Source organism: Zootoca vivipara, chromosome 5 (assembly GCF_963506605.1).
Source record: "Zootoca vivipara chromosome 5, rZooViv1.1, whole genome shotgun sequence".
NCBI classification, from domain to species: domain Eukaryota; kingdom Metazoa; phylum Chordata; class Lepidosauria; order Squamata; family Lacertidae; genus Zootoca; species Zootoca vivipara.
Genome location: NC_083280.1, coordinates 4,962,146 through 4,983,755, shown reverse-complemented (window position 1 = coordinate 4,983,755; position 21,610 = coordinate 4,962,146). Strand labels below are relative to the sequence as shown.

Genomic DNA, 21,610 nt, shown 5'->3' with positions numbered 1-21,610 from the left:
CAACATCACCTCCCTGCCTTTTCTTTTACGGGGAACCCTCCTGCTTCTGGCACTTCTGGATGCCATTTGACCAAATAAAAGTATTGCCTCACGTGCTTTGCAGTTCTTCTGCAGCCAATACACCTCTAGGGTACCCACCAAGGAGCTGGACTTTAAACAAGCCCTCAATAGGGACACAAGACGATGAACTTCCACACAATGAACTTCCATGCACAAGAACAATGAACATTGTTTTGACTCTTTCCCCACAAGCACCCTGCCCCATAATCTTAAGCTTCTCTTCCGATCTCATGCCAAGATCTGTATGCGTGTGTGCACACGCACCACAAAATCCTGGATTGCTCTCGGCAGTGCCATCGAGACAGCGTGCCTGTGCAGGCAGAGTAGCCATGCTGCACATACATGTGTTACATACTTAATCAGTTCCGGAGGTCCGTTCGTAACCAGAAACCGCTCATAACATGAGGCACGCTTTCGCTAATGGCACCTCCCACTGCTGCCATGCCGCTGGAGCGTGACTTCCGCTCGCATCCTGGGGCAGAGTTTGCAACAAGGGGCATCTACTTCCAGGTTAGCGGAGTACCTAACCTGAAGCATTTGTAAGGGGGACGGTACGTAACATGAGGTACCACTGTATAGAGTTTCATCCAAGATGCTGGCTGACAGATGCCACGTGCAATGGCGTTCAGTCAAACTGCAGGATCTACAGCGCAGTCCAGCCACAGACCTTGATGCCACATATCTCTGCATTACACCGCGCCACACCAGGCTGCCCATCATGTCCTTACGTCCTGCCATCTCAGAGTGCCTTCGCTGCTTTATGCCAGTTTCCCACAAGCAGGCATAGAGGGCACAAAGTGAAGCCATCAGATGTCAAGGAGATAAAGAACTACACAACTTTTAGAAGACATCTAAAGGCAACCCTGTATCAGGAAGTTCTTAATGTCTGGCGTTTGATTACGTTTTTATATGTGCTGGAAGCCACCTATTATTATTATTAGTAGTAGCAGTAGTTTTAATTTAGGGATGCTGAAAATAATTGCCAATGTGACAATTCTGCCGATACTAAAATCGCTCTAAGTTTGCCACGTAATAAAAGGCCTCATCCAAAAGGCCTGCAAGTAAGGTACTTATTGGAGGAGAGAGCCTGCATTATAGCCAAGTCTCCTCCTTGGCTGGAAACCACGTGAGCTTAAGAAAGCCAATCCCCTTCCCTGCCTGCTGTTTAGCTCCCAAGACCTGCTATCTGGGCAATTAATCACCAACAGGGACCACCTCTGCATGCAGAGGGTGCTATGCCATGCCAGGTCTGTGAAAGTCCTTGTCTTTGATCCTGGAGCACTGCTGACAGGGATGGCTAACCTGTGCCCCCTCCATATGTTGATGGACTACAACTCCCATTGCCTATTGGCTGGCTGGGGTAAGAGTCAAGCAACAGCTAGAGGCCTGCAGGATAGCCACCTCTGGTGTAGACAATACTGAGCTTGGTGGGCTGATGTTCTGATTCAATATATGGTGGGTTTCTATGATAGCTTCAGGCTGACTGGTGTGTTCCACTTCCTTGCCAGCACTGGGTCTTAAGCACTGGGTCCCTCAGCCTGAAGCGAAATGTGTGCCGTGCCCCATAGTCGCCTTTGACTGGACATAACCGTCCGGGGGGTCATTTACTTTACCTTAAGCACTGACATGACCCATTAGGACGCTTACATATAAATACTATGAGCCAACAGAGTTGAAAAGCTGCTACCTTGGAAGCCGTTCTCTTCTTACCTTCAGCCAGTGAAGCAAATGCATTGATAAGCCTGGCTGTATATTGACGGACAACCTCGCTCTTTGATTGTATCAGCATTAACACACTTCTCTGCAGAGAACAAACAAAAATACAATTCAGTGCTTGAGTCTTGAAATTACATCTATATATATCTCAATGATATATATATCTCGGCAAAGACTATGTGGCAAGTAGCCGAGTTGTACAATATACAAAGAGAGGCATCTCTGTTTATTATTAGGCAAATGGGTGCCATGCCCTCGTCTGATACTGGCTTGCAGGAAGCTAGATTCCTAGGACAGGGGGCTGACTAAACTCAGGAGGATTAAGGTAGCAGTCAGATATCAGGGCACCCCAGAAATGAAGAAACTGGGGTTAGGGCCAGTGACACAGTCTAAAAGTGGGTGCTTCCAGTAGCTGTGAGGCAAATCCAAGGACACAATCCAAAGTTGTGTAGGGTTTTCCAAGGGCAGGGTGTGAGCAGTAGGAAACGGCAGGAAGCAGGAACAAGAAACTGGGCTGAGCTAAGGCCTGTGCTGTTATTCCAACAACAAGCAGTCTTCAAGTGGGAACTTGTGTAGCCTGATCTTCCAGAGTAACATCATTTAGCCCAGCCACCAAGTTTCTCTGCTTCTAAGCAGACCCTCTTCTTCCCAAGAAAGCCGGTTCTTATGGGCCTTGTGCCTTCAATGGGTGGCTTCCTGTGCCAGCACCTTCTGACACTGGCATTCCCAGAAAGCTAGCTGTGGGCTCTCCCACTGATCTCGGTTAAGATTCGCCACTGCTCACCTGGACATTGCTGTAGCAGTCCAGAAGGTCGTTGTTGATATAAGCCTGGAGAACGGTGTCTCTCTGCTCACCGGGATGGGATGTTGTCAGGCGCTATAAAAGAAGCACAGAGGAACAAGCATCAAGCGCACAGCTGACTTCTAGATCATCTATAGTTAGGCACAAGAAGGCAGCACTTCCTCATCATCTTTCTCTGATAAACAATCATCCTCCAGGCTGAAGTCAAGATGGCACCCACTCCCAATTCCTACAGAAGCCAACCAGGCTTGCAGTTCAATCCTACATTGATGCTGGCAACAGGGCAGCATTCTCATTCCCTGCATCTTATGGAAGAAGGCTAGCTTGTGGGTTGCAGGCCAGGCCATGCATGGTACGTACAGCTCTATCCTCCAACATCTCACCACCACTCTTGGCCCCTACCCACAACTACTGCCGCCTGAGGCAGCTGCCCTACTCTTCTGAACAGGAGGAGTTATGCAGCTTGCCAAAGGTATGTACCTTCTGCATTTATACCAAAAATACATAAACTGGTGCTGGGCTGAGAATTCAGCATCCAGAGAAACTCTGATTTTTCTTCTTTTGGGTTGAAAAAAAATCAAGCCCTCCTCACTCAGAATTACACTAAAATGACAGACTTGTGAGAGGGTCTAGGCAGCAACAACATAGGAACACTTTGAGAGAAGGTCCGCCTTCCCTACAAGGTCATCAACTTGATTGCTCTGTTCCTTCCCAATTGGGTCGAACAACCACAAGGGAAGGATGGATGCTCTAGGAAGCAGCACCAGCCCTGCTGGTTCATTAGGGTTCACTGCCCCACTGATGTCAGTCTGCCCTTACTCAGTTCACACCCAGCGGTGGAGGAAGCTGCTCGGGCACCTGGGGCGGGGTGGGGTGCACCGTGGGGCCTACAGAGTCTGCCTTCCTCTTCGCACTCAGCTGCCCTACAGCTGGGGTGGGAGGCAGCGGGAACACCGTTTGGGCAGTGCAGAGCCTGCACACTCTCCCAGGAGAGACGTGTGGCTCAGGCATGCTGAAGGTCCCATGGTGAGTGCCGCCCAGCATTTTGTTGCCCCCCCTCAGTGGTGATACCCGGGTCGGCCAGCACCAACCACACACCCCTTCTCCGCCCCTGTTCACACCTGCCTGCCTTCTTATTTGTAACCAGTTCAGGGGGTGGCCCTGCCTATCAGCTTCCTCCCCGTCCCCTTCTTTAGTCGCAGTGTTGCCCTTGTGAAACTGAGCAGGGAGCAGGATGGGGCAAAATTCGAACTAGTTGGCTCTGCCTGTCCGTGTCTCTGGCTCCACCTCCTCCTGGTCTCTCCGCCTTCTGCCCTCCCACTTCCACTGTACCAGCCAGCACTCTCTGCTGCTCAGACTTAATTTCAGTGGGTGCTACGTCACTTGAAGCCTCTCCGTTTCCCCCCTTAACCAACCTCCCTTTTCAGCTCCTCAAATGGTTTTCTGTGACGTGGAATTCAAATTTCCCCTCTGCATGTTCAAAGACTGGAAAGGGGCCAGAGTGAATTCTCAGCCCTGAAAGTCAAACAGGGTGAGGCAGTGCAGCCCAGAGAGGGCAAAGACAACAGCAAGCAGAATTTGGGACAGTCAAATTTGGCAAGAGAGACCAATTCATATCCAGGACTTGGAACGCTGCAGCATCCTTTGGTGAGCATGGGGTGACGTCATATTCCTTGCAAGAGATGCACCTCTCTGTTGTCTAGCTCACCCACCCAGCGCAATGCCTGCAGCAAGAAGGTTTTCAAGCGGTCACTCCCTTCAACCAGGTCTTTCTTTAGCTTCTCGTAATCCAAAGATGGCAAGAGCGGCACCTCCTGCATTTTCCTGCACGGCAAAATGAGAAAAGAGGCACTCATGAAAAACACAGTGACTCCTTTCAAAGGTGCAAGTTGATCCCAGCCAAGTGAGACATTTGGAGATGGAAAACCTGTGGAAAGAATGTACCACTTTACCACTTCAGACCGAAGATGGGGGCTCATGTGACTGAATATACCTCCATATTAAAAAATAAATTCTTGCACATAAAAAAAGTAAGGGGAAAGGTAAGGCAGGGCTAAAAAGCCATCTCCATGACCTGCTAGCTTTCCGTGTGCAGGGATTTAATTTTTTTCAAGGAGGAACATTCCATCATGTGAATGCCCACCTGCCATTTGAAGTGGTACAGTCCACAGAGGCTTACCACTTTTGTCTGAATTAGTGCACAGTATGTCCCCAGACCTATCTTTTCATTAGGGTTAGCTCCATCCCAAGATGCAGGCTCTGCTCCTTTACAGCTAAGCACAGTCCCGTGATCCTCTGCCCTGCGACCCACTGTGTTTGAAAGGTTCTGATTGTTTCCAGCACCTTGACAATAATGCTGCAAGGCAGTGTGGTCATATCCCCTATGACCACCACTGACACTAGTTTGCAATTAGTTTTTCAGGTTACCCCAAACTGGTTTCCACTCAAGTGGGATTAGAAGGGCAGGCAGTTGTGGAGTACACTCACTTCCAGGGCTGTCTTACCCATAGGCGCTAGGGGTGCAGGGAACCCAGGCGCCGGGCTCTCAGCAGTGCCAGGCCGAGAGTCTGGGGCCCAAAAATTGAGTCCAGGGAAGAGCCCGTCCGTCGGTCAGAGCGCTGCAACAAGCTCTTCTGCTGCAGGCGGCTCTGCACGAGTTTGGGGACGATCGAGCCAGCTCCTGCGTGCCTGGGACTGGGCAACCTGGGGGGAAAGGCACTGGGCGGATATTTGCACCCCGGCACCGCATATGCTTAAGACAGCCCTGCTCACTTCCAAGAGGATCAGATGAATTAAAGGAGTCTTCATTTCAGCTTTGACTTCTCAGTGCATTTCAGGTCACTGCCCAAATTATGCTTTTTTAAAAGGAACAACAAATTTAAAAGAAAATTACTTACACGGGAACTAATGACGCTCTTAACATTGTTGAGGCCTGTAGTTAAAAACAGAGAGGGGGGGGGGAATCAAGGTTTAAAAAAATCAAGGTTTTCTTGGTTTACAAAAGTACGTGCCTTGTCTTACATTCTTTTATTTAGTGTATGTGTGGGGTTTTGTGTCTGCATCACTTGGGTAGGTTTGAGAGAGAGAGATTAAGGCAAAACCAAACCTTGGGTTTTTCTCGTGGTTACCAATACTCTTCCAAAATACAGTTTGGAAACATCTATTAAAAATGTAGCTTGCATCCAAGGCAGTTGTGAGCAATTTAAAAACACCATCAAAGATCTAGGGTGATAAAGTCACTGCAAAAAGGCACTGCTAATCAGTGAAATAAGCAAAAAATAAAAAAATGAAAATCACCATTGATCACTATCATGAAATGGAGAGGGAGGAGGGCTCCCTCAGCATAATCCAAAAGTTTTGAGGGAGAGGTATTTTAAAGACCTAAAGACAAGAAGCCTAGCTGAGGTTTCTAAAAGTCTGGAGAAGGAATTCCATCAGGCTAGCACCACCACCGCCCACAAATCTGGCCTCAGAAAGATTTCACACAAGATTACTTACTGCAGATTAATTATACAGTCTGCTAAGAGATCCCGAGTATGCAATCTTGTTTTATGGATTTAAGGACAGAGGGATGCTATTTATATATTAAAAAAAACCCGACCAGGATGTTACTAGCCCAGAGATGGAAGGAAGAGACAGCCCCGACCAGAGAAGAATGGCAAACCAAGTGGATGGACTATCCAAAATGGCAAATTTAACTGGGAAGCTCAGGAATCAAGAAGACAAGAAATTTAAAAAAGAATGGGAAATGTTTATAATTTATATACAAAATCACTGTAAACAGGTAAAAAAATTAGCAGGATTTTAAATACACTTGTAATGTAACAGAATGTATAGATAATTTAGGAAGATGAAAAATTGGATAAGTATTGATATGCAGTTGAAAACAGAATCAAAAGGACCCATGGAAGGGATGGGGGGAAGTCAGGAGATTCAGAGTAATCTCAATATTTAGATTTTGTACTCTTTTTTTATGTACCGTACTTTTCCGTGTATAAGACTAGGGTTTTTTCTTTTAAAATCATGCTAAAAATGGGGGTTGTCTTATACATGGGTAGTGCATAGGGTGGGCATTTGATTGGTTGCTGCTGCAGCTGGTAGCGGCTATTGTGCGTATTATTGATTGCTGCGTCAATGGGTGGTGTTGACTGGCTGAAGCTGTGGCAAATTTGAGTCACCAAAAATATGGGGCATCTTATACATGGAAAAGTACAGTATGTTTATTCTCCCCCTCCTCTTTTTTGAAAATCAAATAAAAAGATGATGAAAAAATGAATAATAATAAAAATCAAGACCACACAAGACTGAGCCCACACATGCATGCTCATTGCTCTATCATATGGAGGACTCAAACAGCCAAGGACTCTGAAGGCCAAAGACACAACTTCAACTGGGAACTGTTAAGCCCTGGGAACTCAAGTGTAATACAATCCCAGCAGCTTGTTCTGGGGCACAGCTTGAACGGAATAAGCTTCTGGATCATCCTCAAGATCCTGCGTGGTTATTAAGGGAACAAACTCTACTCACAGGCTTAACAAACATCTATCTTAATAATAATAATAATTTATTATTTATACCCCGCCCATCTGGCCGGGTTCCCCCAGCCACTCTTGAGGAACAAGAGATTGGAAACAGAGTTAAGTAAGGTCCAGGAGAAAAGATAAGCTTTTTCAGATGGGGTTTAAATACTTGGAAGGAGGAGAGAGGGGTGTAAGTGTTGGAAGCAGGAAGGGGAAGAGTTTCGGATAAATTGAGCATCCAAACAGAACGGATGGAGATTCAAGACAGAAGGAGCCCAAGGCTTAGGCCAAAGAAAAGCACCAGAACAATGATGACAGGAGAGCAAGTAAAGAGAGAGGAGGAAAAAGAAGTGACCAAAGCAAAATCTTATGATTTCAATTGGCACAAACAAACCAGAAATTCTCCCAGAATACCTTGCCCACGAATCCATAACTGACAACAGTAGCATTACTGGTTTTCAAGATGACTTGGGACTGTAAAGTTAGGTGCCTGAGAAAGGGAGGGCCTTTCTTCAATGCATAACATGAAGCAATCCCAAGCTACAAATCCAAGCCCAATATATTCTTTATTCATTCATTCAATCAATCAATCAATCAATCACTTATTGTGTTTGACTAAAAGCCATTACAGAACATTTTTATTAGAATAAAATTAAAAGTGGTATAGGCGCTGGTGACCAGACAATCGCCACATACACATCCCAATGCATGATCAAATAGTGGCCAATGGTAGGTTTTTAAAAAAAATGTAGAACACTTTGCTGAAATCGAACAATCCATAACGGAGTGAATATCTCAAAAGATGCCTCTTCCTAGTAGACTTGGCTCTGGAGTTGATTAAAACCTCTGAAGTCAATGCAAAGTCAGAAAGTCACAGCGAACTATATGCTTTGTGCAATCATTTTATCTCTTCTATTCGTGCAATTGTGAAATGTGATGATTGTGCATAGGCTGATCAAGCAGCATAATGGTTACAAGGTCTGTAAAGTTTCATGTTGCTGTTATAGGGCATGATTATGCAGTTACACTCAACATGTGTACAATTATGGACTTTTACATCATAGGTGTTGCTGACCTCAATACGGTTTCTTCTTTGAGACTATATTGTTTTATTGAAAAAAGAAAGTTCCCAATAAAGGCATGATTTTTCTCACTTGCAAATGGTGCCACGCATGAAACATTTTCCAGGTACAGTTGTACCGTGGAAGCCGAACAGAATCCATTCCAGAAGTCCGTTCAACTTCCAAAACATTTGTAAACCAAGGTGCGGCTTCCGATTGGCTGCAGGAAGCTCTGGAGGCCGTGCCGGATGTTTGGGTTCCAAAGAACGTTTGCAAACCGGAACACTCACTTGCGGGTTTGCGGCGTTCGGGAGCCAAAACGTTCAACTGGCAAGGTGTTCGTCAACCAAGGTATGACTGTAGTTTATTCTTACAGCTTTCTTGGGGTACGTTTGACCTCCAAACCAAACTGATACAGTATTTTTTTCTACTGACAAGAGGCTTCATTAAATCGAACACCGTTTAGCCCATCAAAAGCACTAATGTCTTGTCACTTTTTAATCAGATGCACCTGTTTCAATGTAGGGACTGCACTGAGATTACTTGGAGGCGGCCAAAAGGGGAGGAAAAATATTCTGCGCAGATCTTCCCATTACCCATTTCAACTATGTCAATGGGCACCATTTATTCCCAGAATATTCATCACCATCTTTTTTTGGTCAGAATTAAGGCTCCTCACTTTGCAAAATCATTTTCAGGCCCACTAATACCTTTAAAGACTGGCCTTCTTTCATAACTGCGGCTTCTTTCATGGCAGACTCTATAATCAGCGCCTATTGTTAGGCGTTTGAGCTGGGGAGTTTTAGAAGACAAAGGGCACGAAATGTCAGGGAAGATTGTATTACTCCATTTGACATACCTTCCGAATGCTTGGGAATTTTGCAAAGCTCCCCTATGTAACACAAGGAGCATCTCTGCCACAAACGAATAAGTGTATACCTGCATAGGATGTCATTTCATATTATGCTTAAATCAATGAGTGATGATACATAATAGTCAATTAAAAGCTCTGCAGCCTTAAAACTAAACAGTTCTCTTACAGTACAGGGGCTTCCTTTCACAGCAAGAGTGGCATCCAGACGCATTGTGTTCTACCTAAATCCACTTGCCTTGCACTCATTTTTATTCATTTTCCTACTTTTGATTCATGGTGACAGTCTTTTTGTTTCGATGAGACATCGCCGGTCCCCCATCAAAAGCTATCTAACTCAATGAAACCATGCTGATTCGTTCCATCCTAGGCAGTTATCCTGAAAAATGCTTAAAGCCTTTAAAAAGCCCCAAAAGAGAGATGTGAAGGATAAAGTGCAAATGTGGCAGCCTGTGGATGTTGCTGAGAACCATTCTGGTCCAGTGGATTTTTATTTTTTAAGACTTGATTAAGCATCTGGAAGATATTAGTTATAACGGGTGGGATCTGCAACAAAACGTGGCAGTGTGGAGTGCTTCTTGTTCAGGATTCTAGCCACTTTCTTCCATTCCCTCCCCCAGATTTGCACACACACACACACACATGTATGTGTATATATATATATATATATATATATATATATATATATATATATATATAAAAAAGACACAGTCTGTCAGCATTCTGTGGTCATAGGGCATACTCAGACCTCACTGGATGGTTTGCAGGGGGCTTCTTCTTATTTCCCCCACTAATTTTTTTTTTTTAATACAGCAACCTTGGGGGTTCCCATAAACGTGCGGATGCAGCCCACTTTGGATAGCCATCAGCACTCAGCACCACTATTGGAGGGAATAATGGAATCATGTTGTTTGTGCTCAAAAGCAAGAGTACCCTACGCACACAGAGTAGCTCCCATCCTTGGGAGTGGCAAAAGGCATGTTTTGCATGCACACAGTCCCAGCTTCAATCCCTGGTTTCACTAGTTAAAAAGGATTAACCAGAAATCCTGAAGCCTCACTGCCACTCAGCGTGGAGAACACAGAGCAAATGGTTCTTCCCGTGTTCCTGGATGCACCTGCAGGAGGCACAGGTCTCTGCCAGAGATTATGTCTGTGCACACTGAGGTGCTGCTGTTGGGTGCTACGCAAGCCTGTCAGTGAATGGGAAGAAGAGGAGAAGAATTTGGATTTGATATCCCGCTTTATCACTACCCTAAGGAGTTTCAAAGCGGCTAACAATCTCCTTTCCCTTCCTCCCCCACAACAAACACTCTGTGAGATGAGTGAGCCTGAGAGACTTCAGAAAAGTGTGACTAGCCCAAGGTCACCCAGCAGCTGCATGTGGAGGAGCAGGGGATCAAACCCGGTTCACCAGATTATGAGTCCACCACTCTTCACCACTACACCACACTGGCCCTCCCTGGGAAGGGAAAGATGAAGGGGTATTGCATGGGGATCCACCTCCACTGTACACAAGGGAGGAGATCAGCTGTGTTTGGGTTTCCTTGGGGCAGAAATGTAAATGCAAATGGAGACCCTCAGGAAACTGAATTCTGCACCATTCTGTGATTTCCCTCCCCCCCCCTTTGCTTTGCACAAAATCCTCTAGGCCTCTTGGCATAGGGAAAAGCTTGTGCCTAATGTATGAAGAGCATCCGCTACAAACAGCCTTAAGAGACCATTTCTGCAGGAGACTGGAATCATTCTAAACAGGGCTGCAGTTTGTTGTTTTTTCCTATTCCCTAACTCCGCTTATGTCTGAAGCCTAGAAAGCCAATATCCTCTCCCTGCAAAGAATGCACTGGCTGTGGGCAATCTGGAATGGTCATAAAGGTCTCTTGGCTAGGTGGCCTGCCTGCAAATGGCCATCTGGGCTGCAGAAGGTGCAGGCCAGAACCTGGCTCTCAACAAGATGTACTGTACTTTTAAGACAATCTGTCTCTTACAAAAGATGCCACCTGACTTATCATGCACAGGCAAAGATGCACTCTTGAGCTCATAGCCATTGTTTCAATCATTTCCAGAGAGGTAGCCTTGTTAGTCAGTGGCAGCAAAAACAAACAGTCTTGTGGCACCTGAAAGACTAACACATTTATTATGGCATGAGCTTTCATGGGCCACAGTTCACTGACTCAGATGCATGAAGCGCTATCCAGAGTTTCAGGTAAATATAGAAATGCTTTGGTGGATACAGATGTCCATGCCATCCAGAAGTGTTAATAATGTAATCACTGCCTGTACTTAACTGCGTTTCCTTTCCTTTCAATCCCTCCATTTACATCTGCCACAAATGTGCATCTCCCAACCCAAGTTAAAACCATGCAATGCTGAAATGGATTGTAGTCTGCAGAAGGGTGATGTAACTCTATTCTAAAGGCTTGTTTTCCCTCTATCAGACTTAGGCCAGTTCAGCCAGAGGTGGCCCCACTGCTGAACAGAGTGTGGATCTGGCACACTTTGCACCAGTTTTGCTTAACTCGGCATAACTTACACCTTCCATTCTTCGGATTGTTCCCTAAGAGGTCTTTAATCGAGTTGTTGGCACCCATCTGTCTCAAGAGACAATGGAGTGCACCTCAGGGGGTGAAGTCAAACTGCTGGAGAATCACAGTGCCCACTGTGGCTGCAGAGACCGGAAACTCGCAACTGCTGCCTCCCATGTTGTTTTTGCTGTGTTAGTAGCACCAAAGTGACCTCCCTGGGGTGCAAGGTTGGGCAGCATGTATGGCGATCTGGGCTGCCCAGGTGACAAGACCCTCCTCTCGGCCTTGCTGCTGTGGTACAAAGGAAAGCAGAGCAAGACATTTGGCACCAGCTTGGCCACAAAAGTTGCTGGAAGGAGGCGTACAAGGCGCCATTCAACCACCTTAGGGACTCCACTCTGGATTGTGTAGGGTTTACTCCTTAGTCTGCCTATTATAAGGTACAGGCTTAATTTGACTTGTAGTTGTACTGCACTTTCCCATGCAAGCATTCCAATAGATTTCCATGCAAGCATTCCAATACCTTTTGCCATTCAAAAATGTCACTGATGCACAAGCAGAGCAAAGGGCATGGGCTAAAGGGCCCGTAAAGGGGAAAGAGGACAGGAAAAGGATGCATAAAGCAATGTGGGAAAGATAATAAAAGAAAATGCAGGAACTTACATATTCATCATCACAGGGGCTCATACAGCAATATCCCTTTAGGGGTAAACAGGCACACATTAAAATAAAAGAGACGAAGAAAAAGAAGAGGAAAAGTTAACAGAAATCACACAGACATGATCAGCAGTTTAAAGAAAAATACAACATACAAAAATAACAATAAAATTAAAGTTTGTTAAGGAGTAAGAGAAAACAGATTTTGGAAAGGGACATGGACCTGAGCTTTGACCATCTTTAAACCTGTGCTATTTCCACCAATATTCTTGTGTGTGTCCACAAAAGACCAGGGAAGGTCTGGAAAAGAGGGTGTAACAGACAACTTAAATGCCAAATTGAAATTGGTAGTGGGAAAGATAGAGAGAAACAGATATCTGTTAGTTACCCACTATTCAAGGCCGGCCCATCTATTAGCCTTGGTAAGGCAGTAACCTCAGGCGGCAGGCTGTGGGCAGCTGGGAGGGGAAACAGTTCCAGGCCCCTGAGGAGTGTGCTGCTTGCTTCCTCCTGCACTTGCCTTCACCATGCCAGACTTCCCCGGACAACCACCAGTCACTTCAGGCAGCAGAGGATGGGGAGGCGGGGAGGGGCATTTTCTGTTCTGCCTCAAGCGGCAAAATGTCTTGGGCCAACCCTGTTACTACTTCTCTTGACCTGAAGCAAGATGCTGCAACCAAGGGAGCTATTGAAACAGAGCCTACACTTGCAAACACCCTGACCTCACTCAAACTGCTGAGCGAAAAACTGGGAAAGGATCTGCCTCTCGCCAGCCAGTGAGCAAATATCCTGTGGCACCTCCAGTTAACAAGAAAAGTTCTAGGTTCCTGAGTGATTCCTTTGACAGGCAGGCAGTTCAATGCCATTCTTAGTTTTAAACAAGTTAGGCTGCACTCCTATACCCACTTACTGAGATGTAAGCCCCATTGAACTGAATGCAACTGACTTCTAAGTTTCATTCCTCCCTCCTTGAAATAATATCTTCATAACTTCATGTTGTTTCAGAAATGTCAAGGGAGAACATCAAACTATTCTAGAAATCCACAAATAATAATCCTACTGTTTATGTTTTAGGTAGGTTCGGGCCTATGCATGCATTTATAAAAGATTTGATTATTGCTATTTAAAAACAAACAAACATGTGAGAAAGATGTCTTAAGATGACATGGTTTGATTAGAATTAAAAGGTCTTTGCAAGTGCACCACAATAAAGGATTAAACGCCCAAAATGTGGGACGCCCTGTGGGCTCAGTCAGTCATGAAAGCAGAAAAGCAGAAACCAAAAACAGTATCTGAGAGGCTGCAGCAAGAGTGTATTTCCGTTAAAGCAGGCATCCCCAAACTGCGGCCCTCCAGATGTTTTGGCCTACAACTCCCATGATCCCTAGCTAACAGGACCATTGATCAGGGATGATGGGGATTGTAGTCCAAAACACCTGGAGGGCCGAAGTTTGGGGATGCCTGTAACAGTTAAAGCAATTGTCACTGATTTTATGACACTTCCTTCTCATTCTTCGTCCAAGGAGAAGATCATGGGAAAGTCCAAGAAGGTTCCTACAAACGGCCACATCCAGGCCTGCTTAGTTCCAGAGACGGCACCACAGCAAGTCTGTGCACAATCTGTGCTAAAATAAATATTAGAGCTCTGTGCCAGGCAATGCAAATTCTTCACCAAAACCACTGAATTCTACAACCAGTAAAAATCTTGCAAAGTGAACATGAATTCCCTTATTTCTAAAAATGAATCTTCCTGCACAGCTCATTCGGGCTGTGATCATGGCAGGGAGGGACAAGGAACTGCGCAGAGCACCCTGCCCACTGAATATCTTGGACAACCACCTCCAGCTTCTGAGCAGCCCTGCACCACCAAGGCAAATGCAGCTGTATATCATGGTACATTGGGAACTTGACAGAGGAGTACTTCTCAAGGAGATGACAGGAATGGGAGATCTACTAGCCAGGATGGCTATGCTCTGCCTCCACGGTCCAAGGCAGTAACACATCTGAATGCCAGCTGCTGGAAACCAGAGGAGGGCAGAGTGTTGCTCTTGTGCTTAAATCCCACAAGAGGCATCTGTTCAACCACTGTGAGAATAGGATGCTGGAATAGATGGGCCATTGGCCTGATCCAGCAGGCTCTTGTTATGTTCTTATGAGAACCTGGTGGGCTGGTTTTTGCTTGCCAGACATAAAGTGACAAGCTTCAGCAGAATGAAGCAGTAGAATCCTGAGATCACTGAATAGATTTGCCAGTCCTTAGTCTTCCCCCTTGTGAAAAACCTCCATGCACGTAAAAAAATGGCAGAACAGGGAGAAATTTCTAGCTCAACTCACTCCCTGCTGTGTTACGTTTTCTACCTGGAAACAGTTTTAAAAAATGGAACCTCACACCTGAAGCCTCAAGTTTCCCCATTCATTCTGTTATCACATTTTCATCTCATTCTGCTGCATATGTGGCAAGGCTATATTGCTTTCTGAAAAGATGCAATATGTACTGTGAGCAAGGCAGGCTGCCATATTTTGTCTAATGAATAGTTCTGTGTAACTTGGAAATTTACACTCTCCTGCATCAATACATAAAAACTCAGAACTTTGCATCTGGGGTAGGGAGGGCGAAAGAGTAAAAAGTTTCTAAAATATTAGGTAGTGATTTCCATCTGCTTATTAACAAAATGTTGTTACTTACAAAAATGTCTCTGTGAAAAGTAAAAATAAGAGAGTTTCCTCATTAAACTGTAAAGCAAAAACAAACTTACTTTTTGTCAAGTGGATGGGTACCACACAATTGGAATTCTAACCATTTGCCATAAACAGAAAGTACAAAAAAACAAACAATGCAAGAATGCATCCAACTCCTTTGAACAAAAGATTAAGAGGTTTGTAAAATAATATGAGATCAACAAAAGTTTCACCTTTTGTTTGCAAAAGCAACATAGGACAGTATGAGTGTCACACCTTTAAGCTCCCAAGCTGCAACAATCTCATTCACTTCACTGCCTCTGGAACTTACGAATGTCAACGACTCATCCAATGCAAGCGTCTTTACATCACTGGCTGCCTTTGCTTTCATTGGGTGCCGCACCCTCTATAGCAGCAACAGCAGGGGGCGGGGAGCTAAGATGCAGGGCTGAATGTGGCGTCTCTCTTTGACCCTCAGGATCAGGACTCCCCCTCCCCAGTGCCGGATGTAGGGCAGTGCAAGCGGTTCCCCACCCCCATGGCACCAAGCCGAGGGGGTGTAGAATAATATTAATAATAATAATAATAAAACCTATATTTATGCGCCAGGGGGCCCGCCCTGTGGAACGCCCTCCTGTCAGATGCCAAAGAGATAAAGAACGACTGTACACAACTTTCTGAAGACATCTGAAAGGAGCCCTGTATCAGGAAGTTTCTAATGTTTGGTGTTTTTGCTGTGCTTTTATTATGCTGGAAGCTGCCCAGAGTGTTTGGGACAACCCAGTCAGGTGGGCAGGGTATTATTATTATTATTATTATTATTATTATTATTATTATTATGGCAGCAGCAGCTGTAAGGCTGCAGAAGGTGCAACCCCCCCAACCAACCTGTTGCTTGTCATAGAATCATAGAATCATAGAGTAGGAAGAGACCACAAGGGCCATCTAGTCCAACCCCCTGCCAAGCAGGAAACACCATCAGAGCATTCTTGACATATGCCTGTCAAGCCTCTGCTTAAAGACCTCCAAAGAAGGAGACTCCACCACACTCCTTGGGAGCAAATTCCACTGCCAAACAGCTCTTACTGTCAGGAAGTTCTTCCTAATGTTTAGGTGGAATCTTCTTTCTTGAAGTTTGAATCCATTGCTCCGTGTCCACTTCTCTGGAGCAGCAGAAAACAATCTTGTCTCGCCACTTTGGGCAGCGGCTGATCTCCTCATCCTCTTAGGATGCTGCCCTGAAGCAGCTCACTTCAGACTGCTTTGCCCTCTGGCCCCAGCTCCCGCTGACATGTGGCACCCAGAAGGATGATGAAGCATCCCAGCAGAAGCATCTGAGCAGCAGCTGGATAAAGCATTGGACAGAGGACAGAAGATGTGAGATGCAGCTGGGTTCAATCTGTGTGTAAGTGGTACTGGAAACCCCTGGAAAAGATGAGGCCATCCAGGGACAAAGTCTACACAGAGTGGGAGGGAGGGAGGGAGGGAGGGAGGGAGAGAGAGAGAGAGAGAGAGAGAGAGAGAGAGAGAGAGACTTGTGGCTCTCCAGATTATGTGGGCTCCAACTTCCTTCATTCCTGATCATTGGTAGTCCTGGCTGGAGCTGATGGGAACTGTGAGTCTCTGAAAGGCCAAAGGTTCCCCTCCCTTGATATTCAGAGGATAGGAGAGGGCCACCCACAGAGCCCAATGGAGACAGGGAAAGCAAAGAAAGAGTGTGTCCCCCTCTTCTTTCTTCTTTGGCGATCACTAGTAGCTGAGTAAGATTGTCTTCCATAAACATGGTTTTAACAATGAGTCCCTAAGCGACTGTGGAGGCCAATTCTGGATCCACATGTCCTTCCACAATGGGGACATTGGTTTCCGGGCGGAAGTTGTCCCCCTTGAAAGAGCAATTATTCAGGCAGGTTGGAAGAAAATCGGCTGAATCACGAGGCATAAAAGGAATCAAGTTAGGAGAGGGGGAGAGAGATCAACTGTATCAGAGGCAGCAGAAAGGTCACAGATAAGGAGGACTAAGGACAGGTTGAGCCGTGAGAAGGTCGCTGGTGGCTTCCATGAGAGCAGTTTCTGTGGAGTGCAAGGGGCAGAAGCCAGATTGTAAGGGGTCAAAACAGAGTTGGAGGAGATAAAAATGAAACAGCAGGAGTAAGCAGCATGCTCCATGAGCTTTGAGGAAAAGGACAGAAAGGAAATTGGGTTGCAGTTGGGGGAGAAAGGCAGGGTCAAGGGATTAGAACCAAGAGTCTCAAGAAGTTTAAATCTGATCCCATTATTACAGTCTCCAGGTTTTCTGCACTTGCAGAGAATCACAAACTGCACACAGCCTCCAGTCCATATTTCCACCAGACAGAGCTGGCTGGATTTGGAAGACCTGGTTGAAAGAGTCACAAACTCACTCAACAGATGGCCTTGCTAAGGGACTCCCTTGCAACTTCAGTTTCCTGTCTGTAAAAATGAGAACAAATAGTGCCCTACCTCCCATTCATGTTTTATAAGCAAGCAAATTAAAAGCTTTAGAGCAGTGGCTCTCAAACCTCTTGCACCTGGACAACTTGAAAATTGCCAAAGGTCTTAGAAGATCACTTTTCTGCCTGTTGTTTAGCCATTGCAAAGCGCTGTGCTGAATATTAAATATTTTTCTTCAAAAAAAAAATTAGGAATTTTTTAAAATACAATAATATACAATTAAAATACAATTAAAAATCAATATGAATATTTTTAGGAACAGACTGTTATCCTTTTTGTTTATTAACGGACAACTCCCACTCAGAGTCACTCTCTTTCTCTAGCAATAGCTTGGCTTCTTCCCCATGCTCTCACTTTTCCACTCCTTTCCTATTTCCCCCCACTCAGGAGCTTCCCCAGATGTCATAAACTGGTTGAATACAGAAGTATGGTGGAGGAACCAGCAAAGAAAAGGCTCAGAGTCCGGGGCGTGGTGGTAGGGCAACAATGAGTGGTCAGAGGGAGAAGAGGGAGAAGTCTGGGAAGAGGAAGGCGAAGAGGTAACAGGGCTCAGTGAGCAGGGGGAGTCTGTGGTAGAGAGAAGCCCAGAATCAGAGGCAGAAGCTGAAGCAGGAGAGGCCAAGAGGCAGAGATGAGTCAGGCTGGTGAAGAGTCATGGGTATCTCCTCCTGCTGCTGCGACAAGCTCCCCTCCTGCCTGGTCTCCCAGAACCAGAAGAGGCATGAAAAGGGCGGAGCAGCGGTTGACTGCATGCAGGTGCAATCTTTGACTCCTTGGAAAAAACCCTAATGAGGAGGCAGGGACTTTTAGTCTCAGTGACCAATTTCATGGAGGAAGACCACCAGGAATGAGCTGCTCTGTTCATTAGACATGGCACTCAACCAAGTCTGTGAAGGTCATGTTTTTGCTCATAAAGAGTTAACTCCCTCTTTGAAGTATGTGCATAGCTACCAAGTCTCCCGTTTTTCACGGGAAACCCCTGGATTTTAATCCATTTCCCGCTGTTATCCCGAATAGAAAAAAATCCCGAAAATCCCCCGGATTTCCTACCTGCCAGGGAGGCTCCATTTCGGGTGCCGCTCTGCCCATGTCTGGGCACTGGAAATCGGGCAGAGCAGCACCGGAGGTCGCTTCTACGCATGTCCAGACATGCGTAGAAGTGACTTCCAGTGCCGCACCGCTGCTGATCCCACATTTTTCAGCGGGAGACTTGGCTGCTATGACTATGTGATTACTGATCTATGTGATTATGGCATTCTCCTATGACACCAGCCATGGCTTTGTTCCTCTCGGGAAGGCAGAGCACCCTCCCATCACAACTGGCCTGTCCTACCCACCAAGGTTCTAAGATCAACAGAGGGGCCACTGTGCCCACCATTCTCTACACACACCTGAGCCCCCCCCCTCCCGCCCCATGTAGCTACACCACTTTGAAGAGCTGCCACTGCAGACCACTTCAATGAAGCTCATGGGCCACTGACAGTCTTTGGGAACTGTTGCTTTAGAGCAGGCATCCCCAAACATTGGCCCTCCAGATGTTTTGGACTACAATTCCCATCTTCCCTGACCACTGGTCCTGTTAGCTAGGGATCATGGGAGCTGTAGGCCAAAACACCTGGAGGACTGCAGTTTGGGGATGCCTGCTTTAGAGAGTGTGCTGCACATGTAAAAGTGCTGCCAGTGCACCACATTCTGCTTTTTGAGAACTGCTAGAAACGACCTTCCTCAAGGCCACCAGCACATGATAAAACCGTCACAGACTTATGCACCGCTGGGGAAGTGTACTGGTTAGGCACAAGCCGCAAAGGTTATACTCACAGTTCCAGGCCTTGTGAAGTCTATGCTATGTGCTACGCTCTGCCTCATCTGGTTGCTAAATAAACGAACACAGACACTCTGCAGATCTTCTGGGGTGATCTACCAAAAAAAAAAAAAGGTAACACATCAAGTCAGTGGGAAATCGCATTTTCTTTTGACCTTGGCTACTTATTTGCACAAGGAGGTGCCAAAACGGACAGAATGCCACCCTGCTCTTATAGGTATGAGGACCAAAAAACAGGGGGGGTGATGATGCTTGAATTATGTCAGTAAAAGTATGGCAGAACAGCCATTCTGTGCTGTGCAACGTCCCTGCAAAGCCCCTTTTGTGCAAGCCCCACCTTGACTGCCCCCACACCAGACACCATCTATGTCATGCGTGGGGCAGGGGGGAATAGACAAAAGAGTCTGGCAGGCCAAATTAGGCCTGTGTGGGCCAAGGTTTCTCGCCTCTGCATTAAGCAGTCTGGTTACAACTGCCTCCAATTTCATTTGGCTGGTTGCTCATACAGGTAGGTGGGTTGGAAAAAGTCAATGGCAATAAAGACCATGTAAAGCTTGAATGAGTTTTAACGTAAGACTCAAATCCTAAGTTTTATCCGGGTCCCACTGGAATCAATGGAGCAAAGTTTGGAGTGTGACCTAACTAGGTCTGGATCTAACCCATAATCACTCTGGACTCGTAATACATTTTTGTTTGTTTAGGAAGGTTCTCATCAATGGATGAGTTTTGCTTTATGCTCATTGAACAGTGATAATACCTGGGACCAGAAAAAAAAATTCTCCCTCACTTGACTGTCTTAGTAACCCCTTGGGATTTTGGAAGTGAGGACGCAGCTCTTGCCCTCGCAAGTGGGGGTTTATATGTGCTTGCTTGAGTCATTGGGAGCCAACTGCGCTGCTGTAGCATATTCCTGTTGGCTCCTGCTCTCTTGTCAGTGGGATTCTGTGTGATGCAGATTCTATTTACGGTATTATTAGATTTATATATACCGCCCTGCATCAAAAGATAAAATTATGTGGCTTCCTCCCCTTGGGATGCAAGGGGGGAGGGAGAAGGGCTGGGCTTCATTTAGTCTTTTCTGCCACTGTGATTGTATCATTGTATGAAATAACTGTATGAAATCTAAGATCATAAAATGCAAAGTCCGATGAGCTCACAGTTCATTTCCAAAACTCCTTTGAATGCAACACTCAACTAAACAGCGCCACCACCTGGTAGAACTAGAACAAAACCGTAAACAGATTCGCAAAGAATGGGTGTCCAATGTCTTGGAGCCCCTTGAGATGAGGCTTTTTAGCTTAGAAAAAGAGCAACTGAGAGGAAACATGATAGACATGTCTAAAATTAGTTAGGGTGTGGAGAAAGTGCCTTTCTCTAGAGCAGGCATCCCCAAACTTCGGCTCTCCAGATGTTTTGGACTACAATCCCCATCTTCCCCGACCACTGGTCCTGTTAGCTAGGGATCATGTGAGTTGTAGGCCAAAACATCTGGAGGGCCGCAGTTTGAGGATGCCTGCTCTAGAGCTTGCGGTTATCCAATGAAACTGAGTGGTGGGAGATTCAGGACAGACAAAACCTTTCTTCATAGGGAAAGTTTTTCCTGCCCTGTGAACATTCTGGCTGCCCTTTTCTGAACATTTTTGAGCAAACCCATACACAGTATTCCAAGTGCAGTAACAGCACAGATTTGTCATCACAATGCTGGGAGTATGATTTTCAATCCCATTCCTAATGGTCCCTAAAATGGAATTTGCCCTTTTCACAGCTGCCACTCACTGGAATGACATCTTCATTGAGCTATTCACTGCAACCTCCAAGGTCTCTTTCTTGGTCATTCACTGCCAGTTAAGGCCTCGATTGCATAAATTCTAATTTATGTAGGCATGATACTTCACAGGCAAAAGCCTCCTTCATCAGACCGATCTGAGTAAGAAGCATTTGGCAATATGCAAATGCGGTTTATCACAACCACCAAATGTGGATGCTCTCAAGTTCCCCCTTACCATTTTGCCACTGACTGTGGCCTCAAGGGAATCCACCAGCTCGGCCGTCACCCCAATGAGGTTGTGGTAATCGGCTTGGATTTTGTTGAACCGCTTGAGGTAGGTCATGGTTTTGCGTTCAGACTCCACCAGCTGCTGATGTAGCTGCTGCAGCATTTCTGTGGAAGGGAAGAAAGGGAAATTACGAGCCTTTCCCCCTTACCAACCGCACCGACATACTGAGGACTGGAACAGTCCTGTTTCCTTCATAGCACTCCAGCTAATGCTACTATCCTCGACTATTTTAGAGGTCTACATCACATTGGCTCTCAATGCACGTGTGTGTGTGTGTGTGTGTGTGTGTGTGTGTATACAACACACACACACACACACACACACACACACACACACACACAATGCCTTGTACATGGTGTTGCTCAGGAATTC

At 45.9% G+C, this 21,610-nt stretch overlaps 1 protein-coding gene across 4 annotated transcripts in view; it reads right to left on the bottom strand.

Moving 5' to 3' along the window:
• The window catches only part of ARMC9 (armadillo repeat containing 9), an 85,897-nt gene that overhangs the window by 41,873 nt on the left and 22,414 nt on the right, over window positions 1-21,610 (bottom strand). For 3 of the 4 annotated variants that reach the window (XM_060274281.1, XM_060274283.1, XM_060274282.1), the window contains exons 8-14: window positions 21,185-21,342; window positions 19,178-19,276; window positions 12,218-12,253; window positions 5,476-5,510; window positions 4,291-4,402; window positions 2,561-2,653; window positions 1,771-1,861 (exon numbers count right to left, since the gene is read on the bottom strand). In XM_060274281.1, coding sequence (XP_060130264.1) covers window positions 1,771-1,861; window positions 2,561-2,653; window positions 4,291-4,402; window positions 5,476-5,510; window positions 12,218-12,253; window positions 19,178-19,276; window positions 21,185-21,342 — 624 coding nt within the window. The remainder of the gene's footprint in view (window positions 1-1,770; window positions 1,862-2,560; window positions 2,654-4,290; window positions 4,403-5,475; window positions 5,511-12,217; window positions 12,254-19,177; window positions 19,277-21,184; window positions 21,343-21,610) is intronic. The other variant, XM_035133035.2, reaches the window with a different exon arrangement.